We start from the raw sequence: 18008 nt of genomic DNA, 5'->3' as shown, positions 1-18008 counted from the left end.
ACATCACTGCTGTTAGTGAGATAAATGAACCTATTGAGGAGATAGTATTTCATGCTGTGTATGCGTCAGGGTTCAAACAACAGTCTAGATGCTGTTGTAAAAGGTATATTTTAAGGTGTGATTGGCATTTAAATCAGTAGACTTTGAGAAAGGCAGATTATCTTTCATAATAAGGATGGGCCTCATCCAATCTAGTTGAGACCCCTTCCCCAAGTAGGAAGGAATTCTGCCTCCAAAATGCTTTCAGACCCAAGACTGTAACATCAATAATATGTAGAATTTCCAGCCTGCTGTTCACCAGTTCCTTAAAATCAGTCTCTCTCTCTGTATATATGCATACATACACACAGATTCTCCCCCCCATACCCACACCTTACTAGTTCTATCTTCTGAAGAATCCTGATTAATACAGAGAGAAGGGAGAAGAGGTGAAAATTGATGCAGAGAAGCAGGGAGATTTCCGAGATATTTTTCTACACTCACACAAGATTGCAAACCTTCATCCTGGAACTATTGGTTATGCAAGGAGAACTCAGGGCTCCCACCTGGACTCTGCTTTTTACATGGAAAAACAACAGTTTCCTGGGAGTTCCCATTGTGGCGCAGTGGTTAACGAATCCAACTAGGAACCATGAGGTTGCGGGTTCAATCCCTGGCCTTGCTCAGTGGGTTAAGGATCTGGTGTTGCCGTCAGCTGTTTCGTAGGTTGCAGACACAGCTCGGATCCCTTGTTGCTGTGGCTCTGGCATAGGCCGGTGGCTACAGCTCTGATTCAACCCCAAGCCTTAGAACCTCCAAATGTCACAGGAGCAGCTCAAGAAAAGGCAAAAAGACAACCCCCCCAAAACAAAAAAACCCCCAACAGTTTCTTGTAACCAAACCCATCATTCTTTCTTCTTGACAGGTTCTTGCTGTCTTCTTTCTCTTGTATTTCCATAATCCCAAATCCTATTCTAAAGAGAAGACGCTAAGCTATTCACAAGAATTTGATACTTAACAGATTTATATATCATCCGGTCATAAAAGTCAGAAATCCGATGTATAATTAAAGTACACTATTATATTAATTTCTTTTTGTTTTATGCTTGAACATATAACTGAGCTAATAATTGACTCCTGGAGATAAAGGACACTAAGCAATTTATAAGTTTACTCTGAGAACAAATATTAAAGGAAAGTAATTTCTTACCATTTATGAGTCTCTGTCAATGAGTTCTCTTCTGCTTCTTGGTCAATTTTAGCTGAAAATGCAAGAAAAGAAAAACAGATGAGATAAATGATAAATGGTTATACCATCTCAAGAAAAAGAGCTCCAAAGAATATGAAATATGTTACATTATTAACATTACTATTATTAACATAAATTATTAACTCTAATGTACCCCAGCCAGAAATTTATTTTCAATCTATGAAGATAAGATTGAATAGGTTATATGAATTTTCATTAAGTTAATGTAATTTTCTAAGTAATTTCTTTAAATCAATCACATCAATCAGAGAAAACAAAACACTAGCTAGCTTGGTGTTCATATTAAAGGTGTTTGTCAAGGATTTATTTGTCAATAATGAGCTGAAAACAGTTCTTTCCAGCAAAGGTACAAAAACAAAATAAAGAACTGAAACGGAATGTGGCCTTCTTCACTGGCCTCTCCACACCGGATCACAGGTGAGCAGATCCAGAGTTTGTTTTTACGGAGATGTAAGATAAATACTAACACTCTGTGCTGACTGACAAGTGGGGAGATGACAGTGCACCCACTTATTTGCTATTAGATTTGCCTAAAAAAATAAATAATGGTAGCCTGACAAAAACCCAAAGGTCAAATCTTGGAAAGATATTACATCACTATTTTAACTTTATTTATTTATTGGCTGCACATGCAGCATCTGGAAGTTCCCGGGCTATGGACTGAACCTGCACCACAGCACTGAACCTGACCTGAGCCACTGCAGTGACATCGCTGGATCCTTAACCCACTACACCATAAGGGGACTCCCTAAAATTATTTAAACACAGAAATCCCCATCATAAAAAATATGTATGGTAGTGACCTTCATATTTTTTGACCAGTAAGCATCCTAGGAATTGATGTATTACTTTGTACATATACACACGTATTTGACTCCAAAGTTTCAAAATACTCCAAAATTCACACTATGTGAATATTTTTAGTCTATTGTTTAGGTCTCCAAATGTAGCTGGTACCCACTACATTGATTTCATGCTTCACTAAATGATCTGTGACACACAGTTTGAAAATCATTGAGCTACTGGACCAAAAAAAATCCATTAAAACCCCCCTGGGGATAGTGAAAGGAGTTGTGTTTTCATAATCATTCCCTTTTGAGTCACATTTGTGGCCAGCTGGAGAAATCAGAAGACAGAATGGAGCAGGCAAAATGATAATAAAAAATCAGAACTGCATGGTCACTTGGGAATTGTCCAAGCGCCTCTATCACTGCTTAGGCAATCATCCAGTTGGGCTGGTTAGTGTTTTACAACCTTAAGACAGTGTTGTTCAAAGGTGTGCACAATGTCTGCAAAGCCATCACAACTGTCATTTAACAGGGATCTTTTTTTTTTTCCCACTGTACAGCAAGGGGATCAAGTTATCCTTACATGTATACATTTTTTCCCCCAGCCTTTGTTCTGTTGCAATATGAGTATCTAGACATAGTTCTCAATGCTACTCAGCAGGATCTCCTTGTAAATCTATTCTAAGTTGTATCCGATAACCCCAAGCTCGCGATCCCTCCCACTCCCTCCTTCTCCCATTGGGCAGCCACAAGTCTATTTTCCAAGTCCATGATTTTCTTTTCTGTGGAGATGTTCATTTGTGCTGGATATTAGATTCCAGTTATAAGTGATATCATATAGTATTTGTCTTTGTCTTTCTGGCTCATTTCACTCAGTATGAGAGTCTCTAGTTCCATCCATGTTGCTGCAAATGGCATTATGTCATTCTTTTTTATGGCTGAGTAGTATTCCATTGTGTATACATACCACATCTTCCGAATCCAATCATCTGTTGATGGACATTTGGGTTGTTTCCATGTCCTGGCTATTGTAAATAGTGCTGCAATGAACATGAGGGTGCATGTATTTCTTTTAAGTAGAGTTTTATCCAGATATATGCCCAAGAGTGAGACTGCAGGGTCATATGGAAGTTCAGGGATCTTTAGAGCTGGCAGTAGAGATTTTTTTCCCCCTTTCCCTTTCTGTTCTTTAGATTGTTTACATAAACCTACAGGTCAATTATTAGCCATATTGAGAAACACAAAAACACAATGACTGTTCCATGACTTCACTTTGAAAAGTCTCCAACATGAACATACTTTCTTACAATATCTGTTCTAGGTTGCTTAGCATGAAGAAGCATTCAAAGAAATTCCAGAACCACAGCAAGTTTGTTTAAGGAAAAACAACAAAGCATCACAATGCATATCATTTTCAGGAAGGATATTCTTCCTATTTTAGAAGAATCAAATAAATTATTTATGAAATTTAAAACACCCTAGAATGAGATTCCAGAGGTCTGTGTTCTATTCCTGATTCTTCCACTGAAATTAGCTATGTAATCTCAGACAAACAGATTCAAAATATTTAGCATAGTGCCCCCCAATAATTAATAGGGATGAAATAAATATTCTTTGAAAATGTTGGATTTCAAGCTCTTAAAATGTCTAAAGTGACATAATACATAATAATGTTAACTGAAAACATCAACTGCTATTTAATCATGTTTCAAAGTTATATGCAGATAAAGAAAGCACCTACTTACAGCTTTTCAGAAAATGTAGCCCCTAAATTGAAATGACGTGTTTCAATTTGTTCTTAGTGATTCCTTGTAATGTATACTAAAACAACTCTTGCTTCATCATATAAGCAAATTTTGCTGAAAAGATACTTCAAAGTGGTAGAAGACTAATTCTTTTTTTGGGGGGGTACCCATAGTGTATAGAAGTTCTAGGGCCAGGGATGGAACCCAAGCCACGGCAGTGTCAATGCCAAATCCTTAACCACTAGGCCATTAGGGATTCTTACTAAAGGTATAAGACATAAAAACAGATCCTCTTCCCAAACCTAACAGCCATATTACAACCATCAAATCAAACTGGAATTAAAAATGATCTATTATCCATTATTTTTACATGATTTTGAAGCTAACATGATTTGTGTACTCAATTGTAATTACCTTTGATGGACAATTCAATGAGCTATCAAAGAAAGCACATTAAACATTGCAACTTGATGTAGAGTCAACAATTTAGTGAACTGAACAGATTTTCCTCTGTATGGCAATCTTAGAAATAAAAAAAAAAACCTTTCTGAAAATCTGGGGTGCAATTCAGTTTTCTGGGAACACTAAGATACCATTTTTCTATGAGCTGCTTGTATAAACACACTACCAACATTTTGTTATCAGGATTCTTTTAAATATACTTGTGACAAATGCAGGATTTGATTTCTTTAGTTAGTGAGGATGAACCCTATCAAACTAAAATAAAATTTTATTAAGTTAGTAAAAATGAAGGTATCTCTCAGGAATGAAATAACTCTGCCATTCATTTAGGGAGTACCCAAGCTAATCTCATGCAGTGACCAAAATCTTAAACTGTGTTTTTCAGTTTGAGTAAAAACTTTGACAGGCTGTGTGCTATCTGTATTATATGCACAGATTTCCAAGTAAAAACTGAACATGACATAGAAATAAGATTATTTCCTATAAACTATGCAAAATTCTAATTCCTAATATTTCATTCTCTGACCTATTTTTTTCAGAAATATAAAAATTATTTTCAGTTAATTTCTAATGGCACAGAAGGCTTTGTGACTAGTTCTGAAAGCCAGTGTTACTTTTAGCTGCATTCCATACGTACTTATAATGTGCTATGAATAAAATGCATTATATCAAAGTGAGTAAAATTAGCTACTTAAGAGATGTAAAAGATTCCAATTTTCTCCTTCAGGATTCATTTCCCCTTTCTTTACGGCAAATAGCTCATTTGTTTTCTGACACATCAAATGACAACAGCAACCTTCTAGTTAGTTCATGATAATGGTAGCTGTACAAAAGCTAAAAAAAGCATTTAAAATAGACAAATATGCATAGGCATAGCATGTAGTGACCCTCACTGGCCCTCCCATGATGAGAGGCTCCCAGGAGCCTTGTCCACCTTCCACAGAGGCAATTGTCTGACTTCTAATGGACACCACTGCTCAAGTCCTCCCTGGCGTCGACCTCTGGGAACAACTGCCTTTCCCACACCTCATGTAAAAAAGCTCCTTCCTCAGCAAGGTGTTCTTCCCACTCTGCCTCTCGTTTTCAGATCCCACTAGGGATCAGTGTTTTGGGCTATATCATGGGATTTTTTTTTTCTTTTTATGGCCACACCTGTGGCATACAAAATTCCTGGGCTAGGGTTGGAATTAGAGCTGCAACTGCCAGTCTACACCACAGCCACAGTAACACTGGATCTGAGCCACATCTGCGGCCTATGCCACAGCTTGCAACAATGCTGGATCCTTCACCCACTGAACAAGACCAGGGATCAAACCTGTACCCTCACAGATACTATGTCAGGTTCTTAACCCTCTGAATCACAATGGGAACTCCTATAACATAGGATTTAGAGTTTGGATATGAATACTAACTGTGTGAGATTTTAACCACTTTGATAATCACATTGTTATAAAACTTTTCTTTATCACTAAACAGGGTAATAATTCCTCTGAGTTGCATGGTCAAATAATTCAAAACCACCTGCTGCACAGTAATACTTTTTGTCTTTCCTTTCCTTTGCACATCACTATGACCATAAAAGAGACTGGGATATGTTGCTTTCAAAATGCATAAAGTGGAGTTCCTGTCATGGCGCAGTGGTTAACGAATCCGACTAGGAACCATGAGGTTGTGGGTTCGGTCCCTGCCCTTGCTCAGTGGGTTAAGGATCCGGCGTTGCCATGAGCTGTGGTGTAGGTCGCAGATGCAGCTCGGATCCTGCATTGCTGTGGCCCTGGCGTAGGCCGGCGGCTACAGCTCCGATTCAACCCCTAGCCTGGGAACCTCCATATGCCGCAGGAGCGGCCCAAGAAATAGCAAAAAGACAAAAAAAAATGCATAAAGTCCAGAATGCCAAGAAGGAAGAATATTATGGAGACAATCTGGTAAATATAATGGAAAATAGGTGGCCAAAAAGCTGTGTGCAGATTGTACAGGGGCAGGTTCAGCCTCTTATGGTGTGATGAGAAGCAAAGCAAGGAGGGTGAACTGTATGCAGTCTATTTTATTTTATTTTAGGATTTTTCCTCCTGATTTTTTCCCCTTATTTTGATTATAGTTGATTTACAAAGTTCTGTCAATTTCTGCTGTACAGCAAAGTGACCCAGTTATACATGTACGTACACATTCTTTTTCTCATATTATATTCTATCATGTTCTATCACAAGTGATTGGATAGGAGTTCCTGTTGTGTTTTGGAAATGAATCTGACTAGGAACCATGACATTGCAGGTTTGATCCCTGGCCTCACTTGGTGGGTTAGGATCTGGCATTGCTGTGAGCTGTGGTGTAGGTCACAGACGTGCCTCGGATCTGGCGTTGGTGTGGCTGTGGTGTAGGCCAGCAGCTGTAGCTCCGATTCGACCCCTAGGCCTGGGAACCTCCATATGCCGCAGGTGCAGCCCTAAAAAGCAGAAAAACAAAACAAAACAAGTGATTGGATATAGTTCCCTGTGTTATACAGCAGGACCTCATGGCTTATTCATTATAAATGTAATAGTTTGCATCTACTAACCCCAAACACCCAGTCCACCCCACCCCCTCCCCAGCCCTTTTTGCAACCACAGGTCTTGAAATGCATTCACTTCAAACCAATGGAAAGATATTTCCTTTTCTGGATGTGATTAATAAGAACCAAACTTACCACCCTCTATAACCAACCAGAAAATTGGATAAAGTATATGAAATGGAAGTTTTCATATATTGGACAGCAGGCAGCACAGGACCCTGATCTCTGAAAGAAGGCACACAAATGAGTTGAGCACTACACTTTTCCTGGGTCTCCATGTGCAGTCAGTTTCCAGATTGTGGGTCATGGGAAGGAGGCCCCAAATAAGACAACCAGTCTCACTGAGCTAAAGAAACAGAGAGAGGAGTCTGGAGAGTCTGAAGTGGCTGAAAGGTGAGGGGCAGAGTGCCAGAGAGGAAAAAGCCTTGCAGAAAAGAATGGCCAGAAATCAGCACTGAGGTCTCTTTTAGTTTTTGCTGACTATTAGGGCTGCACATAAATAGAGTGAAACTCTGCAAGTCAAAGAAAAGAACCAAGAAGCTATAAACTGAATAATTCCCAGAGCTCATGCAGGGCCAAGAGATATCTGAAGTCTGAAGAGCTAGAGTATAAAGCTGTTGCTGAACATCTGAGACAGGATAGTTATTGGAGATGTGTGGGGAAGGGGTGGGGTTGGGGGAACTTTATGAGCAGGACTTAACTGTCACTGGTATGAAGGTACTCTAGACTATACCCAGCAAAGCTTAAAAACATGCCTTAAAGGATCAAACTCAGTCACAAGTAATTTAAATTGTCTACTCAAACAAAGCCAAATATTCTTTAGAATAATACACAAAATCCAAAATTCAATGCATAACAGAGTGCCTAGCATTTAATAAAAAATTACTAGACCAAGCAAGTATCAGAGAAATGTAATCAACTACCAGAAGATAAATGAATCAATAGAAATAGACCCAGGAATGACAAGAGATGAACTAGCAAATAAAACTAAAGCAGCAGAGTTCCCGTTGTGGCACAGTGGTTAGCAAATCTGACTAGGAACCATGAGGTTGCAGGTTCGATCCCTGGCCTTGCTCAGTGGGTTAAGGATCTGGCATTGCCGTGAGCTGTGGTGTAGGTCGCAGACGCGGCTCGGATCCCACGTTGCTGTGGCTGTGGTGTAGGCCGGTGGCTACAGCTCCGATTAGACCCCTGGCCTGGGAACCTCCATATGCCGTGGGAGCGGCCCTAGAAAAGGCAAAAAGACAAAAAAACCCCCCAAAACAACAAAAAAAAACCCAAAACTAAAGCAGCTATTATGCCTATGCTCAAATATTATAGAAAAACATAAACACAGGAGAAAAATGGATGTCTTAGTCTGCTCAGTAATGCTGTAATAAATACTAAAGACATGATGGTAACAAATGTTCATTTGCCACCATTTTCAAGGTTGGGAGTCCAAGATCAGAGGGCCAGCATGGTGGGGTTCTGGAGGGCCTATTACTGGTTTGCAGTCTGCCACCTTCTTGTGTTCACATGGTAAAGGGCAGAGAAAGAGGTAAGCTCTCTTGTGACTCTTCCTATAAGAGCACGAATTCGGGAGGGTTCCACCCTCATGACCTAATCACCCCTCAAAAAAACACATCTCCTAATACCATTACATTCAGGGTGAGGGCTTCAATAGTGAATTTTGTGGGACACAAACCTGCAGTAAATAAAATGAAATATATAAAAAATAACCAAGTGGAACTTGTAGAAATGAGAAAAACACAGTATCTGAAGAAAAATTCGCTTAGAAAATGACAATATATTTGAAAATAAAAATAGCATGAGATCAGATATTTCAGAAGCAAAGAACAAAGAACCTGAAGACAACAACAGGATCTATTCTAACTGAAGCAAATAGAAGACTGAAAAAAACCCTGAACTTTGAGAATTTTGGTACATCAGTAAAGAGGATAGCATATGTCTAACTGGAATATTAGAAGAAAAGGAGAGAGCTGAGGCAGAAAAATAACTGAGGAAGTAATGGCCAAAAGTTCTCCAAGTCTGACAAAAAACTATATACTCCCAGATTCAAGAGGTCAATTAACTCCAAGCAAGACAAATATATACACATACACATATACCAATGCACATCATAATCAAAGTGCTAAAACTCAGTAATAAAGACACATGTTAAAAATAGAGGTGGGAGGGAGTTCCCATTGTGGCTCAGTGGGTTAAGAACCCAACAGAGTGTCTGTGAGGATGAGGATTTGATCCCTGGACTTGCTCAGTGGGTTAAGGATCTTGCGTGGCATAGGTCGCAGATAAGGCTTGGATCCATTGTTGCTGTAGTTGTGGCATAGATCGCATCTGTGGCTCCAATTCAATCCCTAGTCTGGGAACTTCAATATGCTGTGGGTGAGGACATAAAAAGAAAAAGAAAAAAATCAAACTGACAAGCTTTTGCACAGCAAAGGAAACCAAAAAGAAAACCAAAAAGACAAACAGGATGGGAGAAAATAGTTTCAAATGATGCAACTGACAAGGGCTTAATTTCTAAAATATACAAACAACTTATACAACTCCACAGCAAAAAAGCCAACAACCCAATTGAAGAATGGGCAAAAGACAAGAATAGACATTTCTCCAAGGAAGATACACAGATGGCCAACAAGCACATGAAAAAATGCTCAACATCCCTGATTATTAGAGAAATGTAAATCAAAAATACCACTCACACCAGTTAGAATGGCCATCATTAATAAGTCCACAAATAACAAATGCTGGAGGGGGCGCGGAGAAAAGGGAACCCTCCTGCACTGTTGGTGGGAATGTAAGCTGGTGCAACCACTATGAAGAACAGTATGGCGGTACCTTAGAAAACTATACATAGAACTACCACATGACCTAGCAATCCCACTCTTGGGCATATAGCTGGACAAAACTTTCCTTAAAAAAGACATATGCAGAGTTCCCGTCATGGCTCAGTGGTTAACGAATCCAACTAGGAAACATGAGGTTGCGGGTTCGATCCCTGGCCTTGCTCAGTGGGTTAAGGATCCGGTGTAGGTTACAGACGTGGCTCAGATCCTGAGTTGCTGTGGCTATGGCACAGGCCAGCAGCTGTAGCCATAGCCGATTAGACCCCTAGCCTGGGAACCTCCATATGCCGTGGGAGCAGCCCCAGAAAAGGCAAAAAGACAAAAAAAAAAAAGGAAAAAAGACACATGCACCCGCATGTTCACTGCAGCTCTATTCACGATAGCCAAGACCTGGAAACAACCCAAACGTCCATTGACAAATGAGTGGATTAGGAAGATGTGGTATATCTACACAATGGAATACTACATAACAGCCATAAAAAAAGAATGACATAATGCCATTTGCAGCAACACGGATGGAACTAGAGACTCTCATACTGTCATCCTGAGTGAAGTAGTCAGAAGAGAAAGACAAATACCATATGATATCACATATCTGGAATCTAATATATGGCACAAATGAACCTTTCCATAGAAAAGAAAATCATGGACTTGGAGAATAGACTTGTGGTTGCGGAGGGGGAGGGGGAGGGAGTGAGATGGACTGGGAGCTTGGGGTTAATAGATGCAAACTATTGCCTTTGGAACAGTTAGCACTGAGATCCTGCTGTGTAGCACTGAGAATTATCTCTAGTCACTTATGATGGAGCATGATAATGGGAGAGAAAAGAATGTATATATGTATGTGTAACTGGGTCACCATGCTATACAATAGAAAAAAAAAACTGTATTGGGCAAATAACAATAAAATAAAAAAATTTTTCAAAAATAAGTAAATAAACAAATTTAAAAAAAGAAAAATAAAGAAAGAAAAAAAGCAGAGGTGAGATAAAACACATTTTGTAACAGGAAACAAAAATAAAAATTACAGAAGATTTTGTAGAAGACAAAATATTGGGCTTTCTGAGTATGTTTATATGCTAATGCTCAGAATCAGCTAAAGTTATGTTATATGACACAGGGGAATTAAGGTTACAGATGGAATTAATGTTGCTAACTTGTGATGAGAAGGTCATCCTGTATTATCTAGGAGCCCAAAGTAGTCAGAGGGTCCTTATATGTGAAAGAGAGGGAAGCAAGTCAGTGTCACAGTCACAGGGCATGAGAAAAAATCATTAGCCACTGCAGACTGTAAAGATACAAGGAGGCCCCAGGAATGTGGGGAACCTCTAGAATCTGAAAAAGGCAAGGGAATGAGTTTTCCCCTAGAGACTCCAGAAGGAATAAGGCCCTACTGACATGATGATTTTAGCCTAGGGAGATCCATTTTGAGTTTCTGACCTACAGAGCTGTAAGATAATAAATTTGTGTTGCTTTAAGCTAATAAGCTGCTGGTGATTTGTTACAGGAACAACAGTGAACTAAGGTCCCTGAATTACAATGGTTCAACTTAAAATTATTTTTCGACTTGATGTTGGTGTGAAAGCAATACACATTCAATAGAAACCATACTTTGAATTTTAAATTTTGATTTCTTCCTGGTCTAGCAATATGAGGTATAATCCTCTCTGAAACAGCAGCCTTACCTCTCCATCAGCCACATGATCATGAAGTTGAACAACCAATAGTCTTAACAATATTCTGTACCCAGACAATCATTCTGTTTTTCACTTTCAGCACAGTATTCAGTAAATTACATGAGACAGTCAACATGTTATTATAAAATAGGCTCTCTGTTAAATGATTTTGCTCAAGAGTAGGCTAATGTAAATATTCTGAGCACGTTTAAAGCAGGCAAAGTTAATATGATGTTTGAGAGATTAAGTGTATTCAATATATTTGCAACTTATGTAATCCCACAGTAAGTCGAGAAAGATATTTGTACATATTTCTTATCAGAAGCCATGCAAGTAGAAGATAAGCAGGTCTCAGTGTGGCAAGACTTGTCAACTTGACAGTTCTATATCTGGTAAAAATCTTTCAAAAATGGAGATAATTTGGAAGAGTGACCAATATAGCAGGCAAGTAGGACATGGGGTACATCCCCTCCCACAAATACATTAAAAATACACCTACAAGTGGAATGATTCATACAGAACATCTACTGAATGCTGGCAGAAGACTTCAGACTTCCAAAACAGCGAGAAAACCTCCATGCATCCAGGTAGGAAAAAAGGAAAAAGACCAAAAAAAGAGAGCAAGGAATTGGCATAGGGCCTGAGGCCCAGAGAGTGAGCTGTGAGAGAAGAAAGGTTCTTGCACCCTGTGAATTTCCCTCACCAATGGGGAGATCAGCCTGGATGGAGGGGATGTTTGGACCCTCAGAGGAGAGCACAGCAACTGGTTTGCAAAGGGCAAAACGGAGAGAGACCTGCACAGAAGGTTGGGACCAGTGCCCTGAGCTCTCTTATGTGCGATGCTCGTCCATCAGAGTGTAGGGTTTCTGGGTTCTGCAGCTTGGGCTTCAGAGATCAGACTCAGGGAGTGGACTGAGGTTGTGTGCATGAAGGCAGCCTTGAAGAGACCGGAGGGTATACTCAGAAGACGCCTGGGCTGACCAGAAAAGCAAGGTGACACTGTTGAGGGGCATGCGAGGAGAGGGGTAGATCTGCCGTAAGAGATTCTTGCCTTGCTCTCAGGCAACAGGAAACCACCTACGGAGGCTCCAGGGGAGGGCACAAGCCATCTCTGGCACTGTGGGCTCCAGAGGCAGGCACAGGCCACCAGGGCCACTACAAGACCCATGAGCAGCTGTCAAGGTACCAAGCCCTGCTCAGACCACTGCAGAAGCACGCAAGGGCCACTGCACCTGCACATCCCATATCAAGGGGACAATGGCCAGCACATGCTGAGGAAAGAGATAGCAAGCATCCAAACTAAAAGCAGCCCCTTGATTCTGGACAAGATGGTGGAGTAGAAGGATTTGGGCAAACATCCTCTCACAAAAATCACCAAAATCACAACTAACTGCTAAACCGTCGTCAAAAAAGACTGCAACTAATCAAAAAAGATATTTTACATCCCAAGACAAAGAAGGAGCCACAACATGATGGTAGTAGGGATGCTTTCACAATATAATCAAATTCCATGCCCACCAGCTGGGCAACCCACAACCTGGAAGATAATTGTATCACAGAGGTTCTCCCATTGGAGTAAGAGTTCTGAGCCCCACAACAGTCTTCTCAGCCTGTGGATCTGGCACTGGGAGGAAGAACCCCCAGAGCATTTGGCCTTGAAGGCCAGTGAGGCTTGAACACAGGAGCTTCACAGGACCGGGGTAAACAGAGACTCCACTCTTGGAGGGTGCACACAGGTTTCATAGGGACTGGGATCCAGCACAAAGCAGTGACTCCTTAGGAGCCTGAGACCTATCTGTGGGTCTTAGAGGGTCTCCTGGGGAGATGAGGGATGGCTGTGGCTCACTGTGCAGGCAAGGACACTAGTGGTGGAGGCCTGAGGGAATACTGATCTGCGTGAGCTCTCCCAGAGCTTGTCATGTTGACATCAAGACCTGGCACCACCTAACAGCCTGCAAACTCCCGTGCTGGGACACCTTGGGCCAAATAACCAGAAGGTTAGAACACATCCCCAGCCATCAGAGACAGGCTGCCTAAAGTCGTACTGGCCTTACAGTCACCTCAAAACATCCCTTGGCATGACCCTGCCCACCAGAGGGACAAGGCCCAGCTCCACCCACCAATGGGCAGACACCAGTCCCTGACACCAGGAAGCCTGCACAAGCCCCTGAACCAACCTCACCCACCAGAGGGCAGACAACAGAAGAAAAAGGAGCTTCAAACTTGTAGTCTGTGGAAAGGAGACCACAAACACAGAAAGTTACACAAAATGATAAGGCAGAGAAATATGTTCCAGATGAAGAAATAAGATAAAATCCTACAGGAAAAACTAAGTGAAGTAGAGACAGTCAATCTACCTGAAAAAGAATTCAGAGTAATGATAGTAAAGACTGACCCAAGATCTCGGAAAAAGAATGGAGGCATAGACAGAGACAATACAAGAAATATTTAACAAAGAGCTAGAATATTTAAAGAACAAACAGAGATGAACAATATAATAACTTTAATTAAAAAACACTAGAAGGAATCAATAGCAGAGTAAAAAAACTGCTTAAATTTAAAAATAAATAAATGCTGCATAGCCATGTGGAGATTACCAATTAGTTTTCTTAACATACTGACAAAAATAAAATCATCACAAATACTGGCATAAATCAGAGATAAGCTAATTACAGTAACTTCAATTAAACAGTTAAGTCAAATGTTTATGCATCAATTACAGTTGTCCTACAATGATTTAAAAAATTGTTGCAGAGTTGTACTTCCTGGTTTCTCATAAATGTTAAAAGCTCAGAAAACTGGTTTCTGTCCATGCCAATCCAAGAAAAATATTCTATCAAGAAACACTTACCACCATATACCTCCTTTCTGAAACTATCCCTCACCCTGGCTTCCGTTATAACAGCTTCTCTTAGTTTTCCTTCTACCTGTCTGATTACTAACACCTGTAGGGGCCTTAGGGCCTTCTCTTCCTCTGTTCATCCTATAAATGTATCCTCTTCCAGAACTCTATCCCTAAGGCTATTTTCTCAGCTTCCTTGGTGATCACATCATCTCGCTTATGATGTCCAATTCTCCATGCTGGTTGTCTCCCTCATGTCTACTGCAAACATACACCTGCTTACTGGGTATATACATCTACACGGTGATCATGCTATCCATTCAAATCTTTTCCAAGATTTATCTTGCCTATCTCAGTTATTCATACCACCACTCGCCTGCCACTCAAACCTGAAATCTGGACAACTATCCATCACCTCTATGTTCATTTGTATGTTATTATTATCCCTCAAATCTATTCTGTCTTCAGCACTGTTAGTTCTTCCTCAGAACAGGGCCTCCTCATCTCTCTGACAGTGTGACTCAACAGTCTCACAAAGAGCCCTCTATCTCTAAGTCTGGGCTGCTTCCATTTAGCCCTTTTCCATGCCTGTCAGTCTACCCTCTCTTAAATCTTTAAATCTCTGCTCCACCCAAATTCAGGGTAAAGTCCAGGTTTGCAGATGCAGTGGTGGGTAGGTGTGGAAGCAGCTGTATAACAGTATCTATTTTCTTACCAGAGTATGCAGTGAGATTATCATCAGAACAAAGGTAAGTGGGACAGGGTGACTGTGGAGGTTTGAGAGAAGAAGACAGAAACAAACCCCAGTAAATCTGCAAGGGAAACCCTATAGCACTGCAGAGTAGAAGTGAGTTACTAACAGCAGGTCTCTGTCATGACTTCAAGCTGACAGCAGTCAGTGTTGTGTAAGGATGACCACCCTGCCAAGAACAAAATGTTGATACCCTGATGCAAAGACAGCAAAGAGAGACTTAATGAGGGTTGTTGGGCTTTTGCCTGGTGAACAAGACTGGTGTATGCTACATGCTGAGAATTTTTCTAGGTGTTGGGAGACAGCAGAAAGCAAAGCAATGTACTCTCTTAATGGACCTGACACTATTGAGGGACAAATAAATAATACAATTGCAGGAAATGGTTAAATGTTGTAAATATAAACATTTATATTTTTTAATGTTCATGGGGTCAGAACATTATTAACACAATGTTCTCAACTCTCCCAATCACAAACAAAAAAATGCCTCTTGGCAGTAGGACATGGTTCTCTAAATCTGCCTATTTTAAAGCAGAGGTGAGGGACATTCACAAAGAAGTGTCTAAGTAGAGGCCATGAAAACCTGGCTTGAGTGGAGCTGGGAAGTGCAAAAGGGGTGCATTAATGGATTATTGAGCTAGATAAAATCAGAGACTGTGAAGAGTGTGGCCCACAGACCACTCAGTAGCTGAATTACAAGAATAAGAGAAGGATCTATTATATTGTGGGAGCTAATATTGAAATGTTTGGCCAGCACTGGAGAGAAAGAGAAAGAGAGAGAGAGAGAGACGGACTCTTGAATTGTTTGAGAGAGACTTTAGCTTTCAAAAATGAAGCACATTAAAAAAGACTGACGGGACATATAAAAACATGAATATACCTCTGTTAGGTAATCTGAGCACATAGATTAATGTAAGAAAACTATTTTATTACTGAGGAAGGCCTCATTATGAACAGCATATATTATTTTTACTAATGTGGAATGCATTTCTTTTTTTTTTGTCTTTTTTTTGTTGTTGTCATTGTTGTTGTTGCTATTTCTTGGGCCACTCTTGCGGCATATGGAGGTTCCCAGGCTAGGGGTTGAATCGGAGCTGTAGCCACCCGGCCTACGCCAGAGCCACAGCAACGCGGGATCCGAGCCGCGTCTGCAATCTACACCACAGCTCACGGCAACGCCGGATCGTTAACCCACTGAGCAAGGGCAGGGATTGAACCCGCAACCTCATGGTTCCTAGTCGGATTCGTTAACCACTGCGCCACGACGGGAACTCCAGGAATGCATTTCTTAATGTATGAATTTAATTTTAGAATTTTGCCCTGATAACTAGAAGACATATAGGACCAAAAGAACTGGCCATATTCTCAGAGAAATGTATTTTGAAATATATTGGTTTCACTGTGTCACTGAACATAGGTTCATGAGCAACTATGTTTAAAGCTGGATTTTTTCTTCTTCCATATTTTAGACACATTTGACTAAGTTTTTTCTCCTTTAAGGATTTGCTGTTATCATTAATTGTATTCCAGGTAATGTACAATGAAAGGTCTATTAAGACACATACATTTTCTTATTCACTGCTGTAACTCAATACCCGGAAGAATGTCTGGGCAGATAGGAGGCATTTGAAGATTTTTTTTCAATGAACAAATAATCACAGAATACTTGAAGAGGACCAGAGGAGAAATAAAAACGTAATTAAAAGTGCTGAAAGAAGAGCATGAAGACTCATTTAATTGGGATTAGCCTAATTCTAGCCCATAATTAGAATATATGCGTTATTATCCATACATGAGTAAGGGTTTCATTTATCATGGAGAAGTATAAAAATTACTAATATCTGAATATCATAATAAAGGGATTAAAACAAGTTCATGGAAGACTTGAAATATGAATAGATACCTGTTCATTTAGTATGGCCGAGTCTGGTCTCCCATGCAAGTGAATTACTAGTCAAATTCTGAAGGCCTCTATTCATCCTTGGAATTATCATAATTATTTCTAACAATGTCAGATATGTCAGATATGGCTGATCATGTGTGGTTTGTAAGACAATCCCTAAATTCCACCAGGGTTGTTATTCATTAAAAAAAAGTGACTAAGATGGAATCAAAAGAAAATTTCTATACCTGGTCTAAGAAATACAGATTCAAAATATTACATACCATGTATCATGTGAACAACTATTTGAATGACACACTCATTAACGTTTTAGATGTGAAATCTAACAAATTGTTTTACTTCTTTTTTAATGAGTTACAGAATTAAGCATAGGTTCTTGACCCTAAAAACCCCACTGGATGGAAAAATCAAGACTCATTTTTATTCACCATTAAGAGTGCAGTGAGCTGACAGGGTCCTCTAATATGTATCTACAGGAATCTGATTTCAGTCAAAGACCATCCAGTAAAATTTCCACTCTAAGTCAAGAGAATGGAACTTGACTGAGAATGACAATCACTTTGATATATGACGAACCAGATTTTTGTTTCTGTCTTCATGGTTATCTTAAATGATTAAATGGTATTTTCCCATCTAAAAAAGAGCTATGCTTAATGTTTAATCAAATTATGGTATAATTCATTGTATTAAATTAAAGATACTTGAAAAATCTATAAAAACCATAGCCTAACAAGCAGAGGATGGAGTCAGTCTTCAAGGTACTACTTAGCCCCAGTCTCAGGCCATATCAGCCTTTAGAATTCCTGAAACAGCAAGAACTTTACCAGAGCATGGCTTGATACAAATCTTATCTTCAGAAGATGTGTTAACATTACAAAATAGAAACGTTTAGAGCAGTGAATGCTTTGATATAAGTTTCAAGGATTTCAAATAACAAGGTTTTTTGGGTCAAACTCTTGGCATATGGAAGTTCTCAGGGGTTGAAATGGAGCTGCAGCTGCTGGGCTACACTGCAGCAACAGCAACGCCATATCTGGACCATGTCTGTGACCTACACCACAGCTCACAGTGACACTGGATCCTTAACCCACTAAGTGGGGTCAGGGATCGAACCGGCATCCTCATGGATACTAGTTCAGTTCGTTTCTATGGAGCCACAAACAGCAAGTTCTTTTAATGGACTTTTTTTCCCTTA

The 18008-nt window shown here is 40.0% G+C and overlaps 1 protein-coding gene across 1 annotated transcript in view; it reads right to left on the bottom strand.

Moving 5' to 3' along the window:
• FMN2 (formin 2) overlaps positions 1-18008 on the bottom strand; it is a 296800-nt gene that overhangs the window by 44216 nt on the left and 234576 nt on the right. Inside the window, exon 16 of the mRNA XM_047762652.1 lies at positions 1190-1241. Coding sequence (XP_047618608.1) covers positions 1190-1241 — 52 coding nt within the window. The remainder of the gene's footprint in view (positions 1-1189; positions 1242-18008) is intronic.

This window comes from Phacochoerus africanus, chromosome 15 (genome assembly GCF_016906955.1).
Source record: "Phacochoerus africanus isolate WHEZ1 chromosome 15, ROS_Pafr_v1, whole genome shotgun sequence".
Lineage (NCBI taxonomy): Eukaryota > Metazoa > Chordata > Mammalia > Artiodactyla > Suidae > Phacochoerus > Phacochoerus africanus.
This window is presented reverse-complemented; position numbering and strand designations above follow the sequence as displayed.